Raw genomic sequence first — 14,454 nt, 5'->3', positions numbered from 1 at the left:
ATATGTTTCTGAGGAGGACACTCCACCACAACCCTCTGGGCAAGGGTTATAATTATGCCCTGGGGGCATATAAGGTTTTTATTGAAATCTTTGTCGTATAAACTTGAAAAAGAGCTCATTCAATTTGAAATTCAAAGGGCTAATACCCTTTTTAATACTCGACAGTAATTTGAGGGCAACTAGCCCCCCTCTCACGCCCACCTTTTCCCCAAAAACATCCAATCAATATTTTTAGATAACCTCTTTATTCAACGTAGCTGAAAGTTTTGGAAATTAGGTCTTTAAGGATGACAACCCCTCCCCCCACAACCCTCAGGACAAGGGTTGTACGGTATGCCCTGGAGGCATATAAAGTTTTTATTGAAAGTTTTGTCGTAAAAACTTCAAAAGGGCTCATTCAATTGGAAATTAAAAGGGCTAGTGCCTTTTTTAATAGTTGAAAGTGATTGGATAGTGAATGACGCCCCTCTCACGCCCACCATTTTCCCAAACACATCCAATCCAAATTTTGAGATATCCATTTTGTTCAACGTAGTTGAAAACTCTGGAAACTAGGTCTTTTAGGATGATAAACCCCTCAGAGCCCTCTTTGCAAGGGTTGTAAGTTATGCCCTGGGGGCAAATAAAGTTTATATAGAAAGTTGTTATAGAAATTGAAAAAGGGCTCATTTGATTGGAAATTGAAATTGCCTTTTTTAATAGTCGAAAGTGAGTGGAGAGTAATTAACCCTTCTCTTACGCCTACCATTTCCCCAAAAACATTCAATCAAAGTTTAGAGATAGCCATTTTGTTCAACGTAGTTGAAAGTTCTGGAAATTATGTGTTTAAGGATGACAAACCCTCCAGATCCCCAAGAGCAAAGGTTGTAAGTTCTGCCCTGGGGGGATATAAGGTTTTTATAGATAGAGTTGTCGTAAAACTTCAAAAGGGGCTCATTCAATTGGAAATTTAGAGGGCTAGTGCCCTTTGTAATTAGTCGAAAGTGATTGGAGGGTAACTAACCCCCCTTCATGCCCACCCTTCCTCCAAACACATCCAATCAAAATTTTGAGATAGCCATTTTGTTCAACGTAGTAGAAACTTCTGGAAATTAGGTCTTTGAGAATGACCCCCCAGAACTCAGGGCAAGGGTTGTAAGTTATACCCTGGGGGTATATAAGATTTTTATTGAAAGTTTTGTCGTAGAAACTTCAAAAGGGCTCATTTGATTGGAAATTGAAAGGGCTAGGGTCATTTTTAATAGTTAAAAATGATTGGAGAGCGACTACCGCCCCTCTCATGCCCACCAATTTCCCACAACACATCCAATGGAAATAGTGAGATAGCCATTTTGTTTAACGTAGTTGAATGTTCTGGAAATTCGGTCTTAGAGGATGACAACCACCCTAACAGACCTTAGGTTAAGGGTTGTAATTTATGCCCTGGGGCATATAAGGTGCTTATAGAAAGCGTTGTCGTTTCCAAAAGGGCTCATTCGATTGGAAATTGAAAGGCCTACTGCCCTTTTTAAATGTCGAAAGTGATTGGAAGGCTTGGCATTTTTATAGTAAAGATCGATGTGGGTATAATGTATTATTTTTGTTGTTTTTGTTGTTTTGACCAGGGCACTTCGCATCGAAGGAGTTGTCGAGTGAACTTCGAAAAGGGCACATTCGATTGAAAATAGAAAGGGTTGATGCCCTTTTTAATAGTCGAAAGTGATTTGAGGGAAACTAATCCCCCTTCCACTCCCATCCTCCACGCTCACCCTCCCTCACCCATCCTCCCAATTGCCCATTATGTTTAAAAACTAAATTTTGCCTTTAGATTGAATCATAATGCAATATGATAATGCTAATTCCCAATAAGGCATCTCAGCAGTATCCCAAGAACGACTGAGGGTATTATATTCAAACTTTCGGGGCTACTTCTGCTCTTAAAATTTAACCAAATCAAAATAGCGCAAGTGTGTCTAAGCTATCAAAGAAAGTAAACAGATTTCTTTTGCGAATGGTATCAAGTTTTCCATTTTAGGTCAACTAGAGGAGCTATGAAACTAAATTAAACAGTACTATTTGTGTCCAGATTTTTAAAAGGGTGTATGTTGTTAAAAATTACTGAAAAATTTTCTCCCGCATACAAATAGCAGGCCAAACTATAAAGTCTTAAAAAACGAAAATATTTTCTTTTTCTCTGAAAAAACTATGTCAATATAAAACGAACAGAAATTAATCAAAAAAAACTTTTTCCCCAAAAAAAGTTTTTCAAAGCAAAGTAAAGAACTCCATTAAACAAAAAATGTGCAAAAATAAAATCAAATAATCTACCAAGCGTGAAACTACCACAAATCAGCATTGATAAATAAATAACACCCAAAACGAACAGAAATTACAATAAATAACCGAGTCAAACTCAAAAGGAGCAGAAATTAACATAAGTTGGGCACAAAACCCCTATGCCTTCCTAAGGCCAGAACAAAATTTGCACTTTACTGAAAAAATACAAAGGAATGTGCATTCAGGGGTTTAATATACATATACTGATATTTAGTAATCAAAATGTTAATATTATTTGACTTATTAAAGTTATAAAACTAAAAACATTTATATCTTTTCAGTAAAGTGCAAATTTTGTTCTGGCCTTGGGAAGGCATAGGGGTTTTGCGGCCAACTTATGTTAATTTCTGCTCGTTTTGAGTTTGACTCGGTTATTTATTGTAATTTCTGTTCGTTTTGGGTTTCGCTTATTTATCGATGCTGATTTGTGGTAGTTTCACGCTTGGTAGATTATTTTATTTTATTTTTGCTCATTCTTTGTTTAATGGAGTTCTTTACTTTTCTTTGAAAACTTATTTTGAGGAAAACGTTTTTTTAATTAATGAATATAAAAGTCCATCTGCTGCATTTGATAAGTGTTTATCTATTCTTTAACTGATATTTGATTCAACCTGTGGTGGCAGCGACTCCGTTTCTACGTGCACAAAAGCCAAAAATAAAGAAGACAAAGAAAAGGCAACTGAAAAAAGAGAATTCTGATAAATTTAGTGTTTCACCCCATGAGACTTATGATGAATATAAAATTCCATCGACTGTATTTGATAATTTCATAGGTATTCTTAGACCGATATTTGATTCAACCTTAGCAGTGACACCGTTTCTATGTGCACAAAAGCCAAAAATAAAGAAGAGAAAGAAAAAGCAACTGAAAACACAGAATTCTGCTAAGTTTAGTGTTTCACCACATGAGGCTTATGATTATATAAGTCTTATGGCTGTATTTGATAATTTTTTATGTATCCTTCAACCGATATTTGATTCAACTTGTGGTGGCAGTGACTCCGTTTCTACGTACACAAAAGCCAAAAATACAGAAGACAAAAAAAAGCAACTCAAAAAAGAGAATTTTGATATATTTAGTCAAGAACTGAATATTGTTTCACCATAAGAGGCTTATGACAAATATAGAGTTCCATCTGCTTCATTTGATAAGTTTGTAGGTATTCTTCACCCGTATTTGATTGAACCGTGGCAGTGACACTGTTTCTACGTGCAAAAAACCCAAAAATAATGAAGAAAAAGAAAAGGCAACTGAAAAAAGAGAATTCTGATAGATTTAGTGTTTCACCACATGAGGCTTATGATGAATATAAGAGTCCATCGGCTGTATTTGATAGTTTTGTAGGTATTCTTCAACCGATGTTTCATTCAACCTGTGGTGCCTTTGACTCCATTTCTACGTGCACAAAAGCCAAAAAAGAAGACAAAGAAAAGGCAACTGAATATAAAGAATTCTATTATATTTAGTCAAGAACTGAATATTGTTTCACAACAAGAGGATTATTATGAATATAAAAGTCTAGCCGCTGCATTTTATAAGTTTGTTGGTATTCTTCAACTGACATTTAATTCAACCAGTGGTGGCAGTGACTCCGTTTCTACGTGCACAAAAGCCAAAAATAAAGAAGACAAAGAAAAGGCAACTGAAAAAAGAGAATTCTGATAAATTTAGTCAAGAACTGAATATTGTTTCAGCACAAGAGGCTTATGATGAATATTAAATTCTATGCGGTGCATTTGATAAGTTTTTAGGTATTCTTCAACCTATATTTGATTCAGCATGTGGTTGCAATGACACCGTTTCTACGTATACAAAAGCCAAAAATAAAGTAGACAAAGAAAAGTCAACTGAAAAAATAGTATTCTAATAAATTTAGTCAAGAACTGAATTTTGTTTGACCACAAGCGGCTTATGACGAATATAAAAGTCCATCTGCATTTGAAAAGCTTGTAGGCATTCTTCAACCAATATTTGATTCAACATGTGATGGCAGTAACACCGTTTCTACGTACACAAAAGCCAAAAATAAAGAAGACAAAGAAATGGCAGCTGAAAAAAGAGAGTTCTGATAAATTTAATCAAGAACTAAATATTGTTTCACCACCGGAGGCTTATGTTAAATATAAAAGTCCATCCGGTGCATTTGATAAGTATGTAGGTATTCTTCGACCGATGTTTAATTCAAAATGTGGTGGCAGTGACACCATTTCTACGTACACAAAAGCCAATAATAAAGCAGCAAAGAAAAGGCAACTGAAAAAAGAGAATTCTGATAAATTTAATCAAGAACTGAATATTGTTTCACCACAAGAGGCGTATGATGAATATAAAAGTCCATCCGGTGCATTTGATAGGTTTGTAGGTAGTCTTCAACCGATATTTTATTCAACATGAGGTGGAAGTGACACCGCTTCTACGTACACAAGAGCCAAAACTAAAGATGACAAAGAAAATCAACTGAAAAAAGAGAATTCTGATAAATTTAGTCAAGAACTGAATATTGTCTCACCAAGAGAGGCTAATGATGCATATGAAAGTCCATCCGCTGTATTTGATAAGTTTGTAGCTATTCTTCAACCGATATTTGATTCAACATGTGTTGGCAGTGACACCGTTTCTACGTACACAAAAACCAAAAATAAAGAAGAAAAAGAAAAGGCAACTGAAAAAAGAGAATTCTGATAAATTTAGTCAAGAACTGAATATTGTTCCACCACAAGAGGCTTATGATGAATATAAAAGTCCGTCCGCTGCATTTTATAAGTTTGTAGATATTCTTCAATCAATATTTAATTCAACCTGTGGTGACAGTGACTCCGTTTCCACGTGCACAAAAGCTAAAAATGAAGAAAACAAAAAAGGCAACGGAAAAAAAGAATTCTGATAAATTTAGGGAAGAACTGATCATTGTTTCACCACAAGAGGCTGATGATGAATATAAAACTCAGTCCGCAGCATTTGATAAGATTTTAGGTATTCTTCAACTGATATTTGATTCAAAATTTCCAATGAGGACTGCTTAGCAGCAGAAAATGACTCCCAGAAAGCCATGGGTAGCCCAGGAGCTTCTTCGACTAATCCAGAAAAGAAATTAGTTGTAAGTGCTTTATTTTAATTCTAATTCATAGGAGGTATATAATGAATATCAGGAGTTCCTTATAAAACTAATCGATTTCGAAGATCATGTATTCAAGAATATTGGAAAGAAATTTGAGAATACAAAAGGGAACACTACAGGCAAGTTGAAAATTATTGATTAAGCACTAAATGGTGACAAGAAGTCAACTAGCCTAACAGTTTATGATAGCATTGTTGTTGAAAGGAAGTAAATTTCAGATGTTTTCGGAATTATTTTTCAAAAATAGGTGAATCAGTAAGTGAAAGTTCGTATAGCAGTAGAAGTGAAATTCCTGAGTCTTTTAAAGATGATAGAGATTAGGGAGTGAAGATGAAAATAATTGTGAAGATGAAACTGGGAGATTGAGTGAAGATGAAAGCAATGAAAGCATTGTTGAAAGTAATCTAGAGGAGATGAAGCAAACAATGAGATTGATGAAGTTAAATTTGTCTGGGAGTTTTTGTCTCAATCTTCAAATATTTAAATAAGATGTTTAATTTAATAATATTCAATTAAATTATGGGCGAGTTCCATTTGCGATTGAAAGAAGTGAAGGTCATCCCTTTGCTTAAAACAAGTTTTAAAACAGATCTTTCTAACTGGGGGCCGATTTCGATGTTGTCTTTGCTTTCAAAACTATACGAAAATGTTATGCACAAAAGATTGTATAATCACCTGAGCCTGTATATATTTCTCACTAAAACACAGTTTGGATTTATTAAAGATCATTCTACAATACATGCACTACACCGTATCATTGATTTTTTTTTTCAGCTCTGAGCCTCAATATGGTGAGTTGGAGCTTTCAATCTACATAGATTTTAGTTAAGCTCCATATGCTGTAGTTTTTAAGATTTTATTGAGTAGTCTAATCTTTTAGGGGCTCAGAATGTATCTTTGACTTGGTTCGAGTCTTACGTTAGTGGGAGAAAGTTTAGAGTGAATATTGATGGTTGCATTTCAATAATTTACAGTATATGCCCCGGAGTTCCACAAGACTCAGTGCTTGGGCCCCTAATGTACCTGATGTATGTAGACACCATGCAATTTTATATTCCTGTGAGATTAACTAAGTCGTTTACTGATGACACTCGGTTTACAGTAACATCATCTTGTGTGAATCTTTTGATTAGAAAGACTATTAAAACCCTAGATGAATTGGTAAGTTTTGTGAGGTTTGGCTGTCCGTCTGTTAATGTTGTTAAATTTGTTAATTATGTATTGTTAAATAAAGCTTTTAGTATTAAATATTTAGGTTTTTATCTTGACTCTAATTTGAATTGGAAACTATATTGTGATGCAGTTGCAGCGAAAGTGACAAGAGGATTTGGTCTTACAAAAAGGCTCAGGAATAAGATTCCGCTAAGCTTTATAATGATCCTCCGCCATTCTATTATCTGTTCGTAACTGTCTTATGGTCGTTTGTTTTTTCACTAGGTCTTTTGTGTCAAGTTTTAAAAGAGGCCAGACTCTAAAAATTAAAGTTGTTTTTATTTAGAAAGATTAGGCGAGATTTGAAAATAGTACTTTAAGTTACTTTATTAAGCTCAAAATTGTGAATGTTTATAAGTTAGGAGATTATCAACTAGCTGTTTTTTTTTATCAATGTTTTGATCTTTGTTAACCGGAGTGCTTTTTGGAAATTCTTAAATCCAACACTTTTCATCATTGCTATGGAGCTAGGAATTCCTCGGGGATAGTGTCTGAGGATCGCACTACTCAATGATTAGACTCAATGAGACCACGGGTGTGGAATTCCCTCCCGGAGGGTATAAAGCTAGCAGATAATGTTAGGCACCTATAATGAAGATTGATATATTACCACATGGGGAGTTTTCAATGATTTAGATTAAAATTTATGTATCTATTTATTTTTGATTTCTTAATTTGTTTTCAGGTTTTAATTTTTTATTTATAGGTGAAGTATGAATATGTAAAAGTTGATTAAAATGACGGAAACGACGATCATATTCAATCCAATGTGTTTCCCTGATGATTGTTGAAAGATCATGTAAGCGTTGTTCTTGCAAATATATCTGTTTTACTCATTTTTATCTCTCTCCAATCAACTCAAACAAATTCCATAGCCTACCCTGCGCTATGTAAAATACTCCTGTATAATATGACAAAACTTACATTTATTCTTAAACAGTATCAGGCATCGCTGACCATTGGTCGGCTTGCGAAAAAGTTTTTTTTTCATCACATAATAAAACTAAAAAAAACCGGTAAAACAACCCAAAGGAAAATAAACCATTTTTGACATTTTCGAAGATAAATTAACAAACCAAAAATATAACAATGCTGATTAGGGGAAAAAACAGATGGCCAACTTTAATCTCAAATCATTCATTTCAAACAAGAGGAGAAAATTCCATGATCTGCTTTATACAGAAATGGATGTATGAGGTTTATGAATCGAGTGGTTCATTCCTGTGAAAGATGAGACACCAATGATCAGTAATATAAAAGCGAGTTTGAAAAGACTGAGATCAAGGCATTTAAAGAACAATAGAAAACTGGAAAAACAATTTACTGTAAAATGAGCAAAAGATCATTCATCTAATGCTTAACTGAGAATCATGATACTCAGCACCTAGTAATATAAGAAAAACGGAATTTGTTCAGAAGAAAGTTTTATATGTCTTTGTCAAAAATTTGTAACAGAAACATAAATAAAAATAGATTATACAAGGTGAATAACCTAAATAAAAATAAAATAAATATTTGACAGCATTTAATGCGCATTACTACGAGGTTTCAAACACATGTTTAGCACTAAAATTGAAATTGACATCCTATTCATTCTGAAAAAGAACTTGGTCAATAAACAAGTTTACTTACTGGAAAAAATTGGTTCTTTCTAGTCGATCAATAATAACCTCTCCGGCCTTAAAAGTATTCCAAGACTTTCCGTGATCCACTGAATAACTTAAGAGCAGAGCAGAGTCGACGAGTTTGTCACAGTGCATGTTGATAGAAAATTGTATTACATTAGTTTCATTGGTCAGATATATATCTCTTGTTATTGCTATTCTTCGAAGTTTTTCTTTAGCGCTGAAGATCAATGCTGATGACGATGATGCACAGTCCTTCTGTAAGGAAATTTGTCAAAAGCTGGGAAATGCATCCTAGAGAGGTATCTCAAACAGAATTTGAAGTTACTCGGTCCGCACTAATTTCTTGTTTCACAATACGCAACTTATGCGCTATTTTGAAGCATAACGTGAAAAACAACGTAACTAAAAATAATTCTCAATTTTTCACATCACAAGTGAACAATATAAATTCTAGAAATTAGAAATTTATCAGTCTTAGCTGAACCTCTTTGTAGAAGGAAATATCATTTTAATTTTATCACATAAATTTTTTTGTGAGTTCTATCTAAGTTTTATTTTGTATCTTTTTTTTAGGACAGCTATCAGTAATATTCGTACATATTAGTCAACCTGCCAGTGTGAGTCTCTATTAAGAATTTTTTCTAAGTTTTTATTTAGTTTCTTTTCTTTAGATGAGGATAGCTATTAGTAATAATTTTAAACATCTAGTCTACCTGTTAGGATTAGTCCTTATTGCACGTTCTTTCTAGGTTTTTATTTAGTATATCATCTTTTGCTGAGGATAGCTATCAGCACTATTCATGGATATTAGTTAACCTGCCAGTGTGAATCTCTATTATGAGTTCTTTTTAAGTTTTTATTTATTATGTTTTCCTTTGCTAGGGATAGCAACTAATGATATTCATACTTATTAGTCTACCTGTCAGTGTGAGCCTTTATGGCAAGTTCTTTCTAGGCTCTTACTTAGTACGTTTTCTTTTGCTGAGGACAGCTATTAGTAATATTCGAACATGTTAGTCTATTTGTCAGTGATGTAACTTAAATGATAAGCCATCATTTTGTGGAATCATTTTTCCAAGTGTGAAGGATGTATATTTGTTTTCGGAATCCAAGGCCTAAACACCATTTTTAGGTATAAAAGAAAAACTTTCTTAGATACACAGTGTGTGTATACTTGTAGTATTTTCTGACAACTATCTTACATTTTTTTTGTTTTTGTCTTAATAAGAATTTTTACACGCAGTATTTTCTAACAACTGTCTTACAATTTTTTGTGGTATTTTCCGACAACTGTCTTACAATTTTTTTGTAGTATTTTCTGGTATTTTGTCGTACATTTTTTTGTAGTATATTCTGAAAACTGTCGTACAATTTTTTTTATATTTTGTAACAACTGCCTTAAAAGTTTTTGTTATTGTCTTAGTTAAAAATTGTACCTGTAATTTCTACCTGTAGCATTTTCTGACAACTTTCTTATAAATTTGTTGTGGTGTTTTCTGAGAACTGTCTTACATTTTTTTGTAGTATTTTCTGACAACTGTCTTACAATTTTTTTTCAGTATCTTATGACAACTGTCTTACAAGTTTTTGTTGTTGTCTAAATGTTTACTTTTATTATTTTCTGACAACTGTCTTACAATTTTTTCTCTAGTATTCCTGACAACTGTCTTATCATTTTTTTTAGTATTTTCTGACAGCTGTATTGCAATTTTTTATTGTTGCCGTAATTAAAATTTTTACCTGTGGTATTTTCTGACAACTGTCTTACAATTATTTTTGTAGTATTTTCCGACAACTGTCTTACAATTTTGTTGTTGTTGTCTCAGTTAAAATTTTTACCTGTAGTATTTTATGACAACTGGCTTACAATTTTTTTGTAGTACTTTCTGACAACTGTCCTACATTTTTTTGTAGTATTTTCCGACAACTGTCTTACAATTTTTTTGTTGTTGTCTCAGTTAAAATTTTTACCTGTAGTATTTTATGACAACTGGCATACAATTTTGTGTAGTATTTTCTGACAACTGTCTTACATTTTTTTTGTAGTATTTTCTGACAACTGTCTTACATTTTTTTTGTAGTATTTTCTGACAACTGTCCTACAATTTTTTTGTAGTATTTTCTGAAAACTGTATTAAAATGTTTTGTTCTTGTCTTTGTTACAATTTTTACCTGTAGTATTTTGGGGCACCTGTCTTAAATTTTTTTGTAGTATTGTCTGACAACTGTCTTACAGTTTTTTTTGTAGTAATTTCTGCCAACTGTCTTACAGTTTTTGTGTAGTAATTTCTGCCAACTGTCTTACAATTATTTGTTTTTCTTAGTTAAAATTTTTACCTTTTATCCATTTATTTTGCTAATATTTCATATATAAATGGACAGGCAGTGGGATCTAAAAAAGTATTTACTAAAATCTTCAGAAGCAGTTCTTTTCAAATATAAACCTAAGCAAGTAAATTTATTTAAAATCAGAGTTGGGTGCTACTGTGTCCCTCTTAGCTCTTTTCAATCATGGGCATGCAAAGAATGTCACTAAACAGAAATTACTATCAAAGCATAAATGAAACCCCCAACGAACAGAAATTAAAATAGATAATCACATTAACCATAAAGTTAACTGATAAATAAATAAATTTAAGATAAATAAGTCAATCCTAAGAGTAGAAATTAAACGAACTAAACGAGTAGAGATTAAAAGGAGCACTCATGTTGAACTTAAATTAACATAAATTCCTACAAATAAGATTTTATGTACTCCCTCCCCCGTCCTAACCCTTTACATATAATGAAATTCATATCATTGTATATTACATATTCAGCTGATTTTATTTAATAATTTCCAGTTATCTTTGATTATTACAGCGATTTAATTTCGTTTTTGGTCATTGTTTTAGAAAATTAAGCACAATGTTCAAAATACATATAGTTTTTAATATAACGTAGCTCACACTATAGACTTTGGAAGGTTTGCAAATAGGGGGAGGGGGATAAACCACTGTTTGTGGTAACTAGAGTTAAATATTCATTATAATGTCTACTTGTTTTAGGATTTACTTATTCATCGATACCAGTATCTTTTATCTTTAGATTTTGTATGATTATTTATTTTAATTCATGTTTTGTTTTAGGTTTTATCTATTCTTTTATAGTGATTTTTGGTCTTTCTAGTTTTAAATATTATTGCACAATGTTTCTACTAGTTTTTAAGTTTAGAAAGGGCTTATTACTTTTCTTGGAAAAAATTTCTTTTCGAAAGCTTTGTTTGAAAATGGATTTATTCATAGATTTAAAGCTTGATCGTGAAAGTATGACAGTATTTACTCTTAACTTCTACTTTGTGGGTGGGTGATTTACGTCCTGTCTTCTTTTTACAATCATCACCTTTTTGAACATCCTTCATAACTCGCTCTAAAATTTTTTAATAAACGAAAAATAAAATTTTTTTAGTTTAAAAAAAAGAATCCAGTTTCTCAGGAAAATAGTATTAGTAGCTTTCCTCAAGTTGATATTATCCTATTTATTTAACTACACCATGAAACAAACCTGTAATACTATCAGAAGAAATTATTTAAACATTATTCTTCAGCTTAACATGAACGTTTTGGCGTCAAGTGTTTCTAAATTTTAGCAAAATTATTGACAATACTGTTTTTGCCTCATGGAGACAAATAGTGAGCATAATCACAGAAACTCGGGAATTCTTCTAAGAAAAAACTATTATCATTTACGATATCATCATTTTCATCAGAAAATTATCAATTATTATTAATAATTTGCAGTAGACTACTAGAAAAAAATCTGCAAAGATTAAGAACAGGAAATGCTAATAAAAACAAATAAAGAATTTGAAGATAAATATCGAAAAAAGACTGATAATACCCCTAAAAATTGGAGGTTTTCTTAGTGGGAGGGTAAATTCTAACCCGGACCGTAGAATTTAAATTGAATTTCTACGTTCTTGGAATTTATTTGGAAAAAGACTATGAAAAACAAATCAAAAACACTTCAACAATAGACAAATATAATCTTGAATAATTTGCTCGTACTAGAGCTCCAAAAGCTAAATAAATAGCCTTGAATAATTCTACACAGGATAAACCTCTGATATGGGACAACAATCGTTCTTTGGGATAAACTGCAGGGCTGACATTACCCGCAGAAAGCCCCAAATGCTGAAAGGTTAACCAAGAAGAATTTTAATAAAAGGAGAGTTTAAGTCTACAGAACCTTCTTTTGGGCGCAGCTTAATATTATCCTTCATTATCCTTTCAGGTCACAGTAACTCAAGTTAGAGACACTAGTTCCCAATTCTAAGAGGTACTTAAGGAAAAATTTTAAAATACTTTTAGAAGAACTGTCGATAATATAAGCTCTACTTTAGAGTGAATGTTCTGGCCTGAACCTTGAAGAATTTCCTAAAAGGAGACAGTTTGAGTCTATCTACAAAATATGTATTTTTAGGACACTTTATCTTGTGTTATTTTAATGCTATCTATGCTTATGCCATCTGTAAATTACCCAAAAGAAAACATGTTGATTTTAGTCCCAAATCTTAAGGGTTATTTTAGAAAATGTTTAGAAGGATAAATGTAGTTAAAACTAAAAAAAAGTAGCTACTACAGAATGACTTACAAGGATCAACAAGAAGCAGGGATCAAATGGACCAATTTTTCGTGAGGACACAGTTTGAACTATCTCTTACGGGACCATCTATTATGGAACCATCTGTTCTGGGTCCATCTGTTATGGGACCATCTGTTATTGGACCATCTGTTATGGGACATTTGTTATGGGACTAAATTTAGGGTAGTCAGTCAACCTCTTGATGGCTTTTAAAAATATGAATTTATCGATTCTAAGTTCTAGTAATTACTTTAGAAAAGTTCAGACATATTTAGAAGAAAATAATAATGGAAATAGCAACTCTACAATGGCTTAGTCTAAAAAATTAGCCTAGCCAAGAAATTTGGACTTTTTTCAAAGTTACGCTTTTTAGTACTTTGGGATTCTTCAAACTAAGGTTAAAGCAAACAATTTTATTGTATCTATTTGTACCATTGATACATTTTCTAAATAGCCTTCTACGCCATTTGTTAGGTACATAAGCACCAATTTCAATAAGGTTTGTTCATTTTATGGTAAAAGCACGAAAATTGGCACACATATGCAGAAAAGTACGGAAAATCTGACAGGGGGTGAGCCACATTTTCTGAGCGCGTTTTTCGCGTTTCACCACGTTTTTCCGCGCGGAAAATCGTTTTTTTTTTAATTGAAGGAATTGAACATTTAAAGGATAATTTCTTGTTGATTCGGGTCTGTTGATTCTGAATATGGGCCCACTTCTGAAAACAGATCAGCAGTTTTTGAGTTATCGTCATTGTCATCATCGTGGGTCGTACTCTTTTCTGTATACTGAGGTAGTAGAAGCGCTTTGGGTATCTTCCATGGCTAAATCGAGTATGCTAAGTCTGAAAATGTGCTTACTTTTAATATCCAACCAACCGTTACTGAGTTATAATCAATTTCCTCGTCGTTAGGTGTAGACTGTCTTTCATACTTCTAAATTACAATACTCTCGTTCACCTTAATGTGCAAGTGACGACTGTGGTCTGAATAAATGGACCATTTGTCGGGTTTAAAAACACGACTTGAAATACCTCATATCACTAGCAGGTTTGACAAAGCAACGGTTTGGAAAAAAATCTGACATAGTTGACTGTTTGACGGCAGAGTTTGAAGAGTCACTGCCCAGCAGTCTCCCAACCGTCGACTCAACTGTACTAGAAGGGTCTATTCTAGTACACCTCATCGTCCCTAAGCCTGGAATAAGTTTCGGTGAATACGCTCGCTCGGACTTTGCCACTTACATTAGAAAGCAACAGTCCCAAACCGACGCTCAAAGGATTGATCTCGTCTTTGACATCTACACTGAAGACAGCCTAAAAATTGGAGCGCGTGAACACACAGGAACTTCGTCTTATGCCGTGAAAATCACAGACCGAACCCCATTTCTCGGATGAACTGACGTGAATTTTTTAAATCAACTGAGAACTAGAGTTGACTCTTCCATTTTTTGGCGACTATGGTAGTCCAGGAATTGCAGGACATCTTTGCAGTGGCCTCTCTTGAATACATAGTTATTTCAACACGCGATATCGTTTTTTCGCGAAGGCCTCACA

The 14,454-nt window shown here is 33.2% G+C and overlaps 1 protein-coding gene across 1 annotated transcript in view; it reads right to left on the bottom strand.

Moving 5' to 3' along the window:
- The window catches only part of LOC148943242 (reelin-like), a 215,875-nt gene that overhangs the window by 95,624 nt on the left and 105,797 nt on the right, over positions 1 to 14,454 (bottom strand). The window contains exon 7 of the mRNA XM_089101779.1: positions 8,280 to 8,530. Coding sequence (XP_088957905.1) covers positions 8,280 to 8,530 — 251 coding nt within the window. The remainder of the gene's footprint in view (positions 1 to 8,279; positions 8,531 to 14,454) is intronic.

The sequence above is a fragment of the Artemia sp. Qi Xiang Cuo genome, chromosome 15 (genome assembly GCF_049724085.1).
Source record: "Artemia sp. Qi Xiang Cuo chromosome 15, ASM4972408v1, whole genome shotgun sequence".
NCBI lineage: Eukaryota > Metazoa > Arthropoda > Branchiopoda > Anostraca > Artemiidae > Artemia > Artemia sp. Qi Xiang Cuo.
Note: the sequence above shows the minus strand (reverse complement) of the source record. Positions and strands in the feature narration are given on the sequence as shown.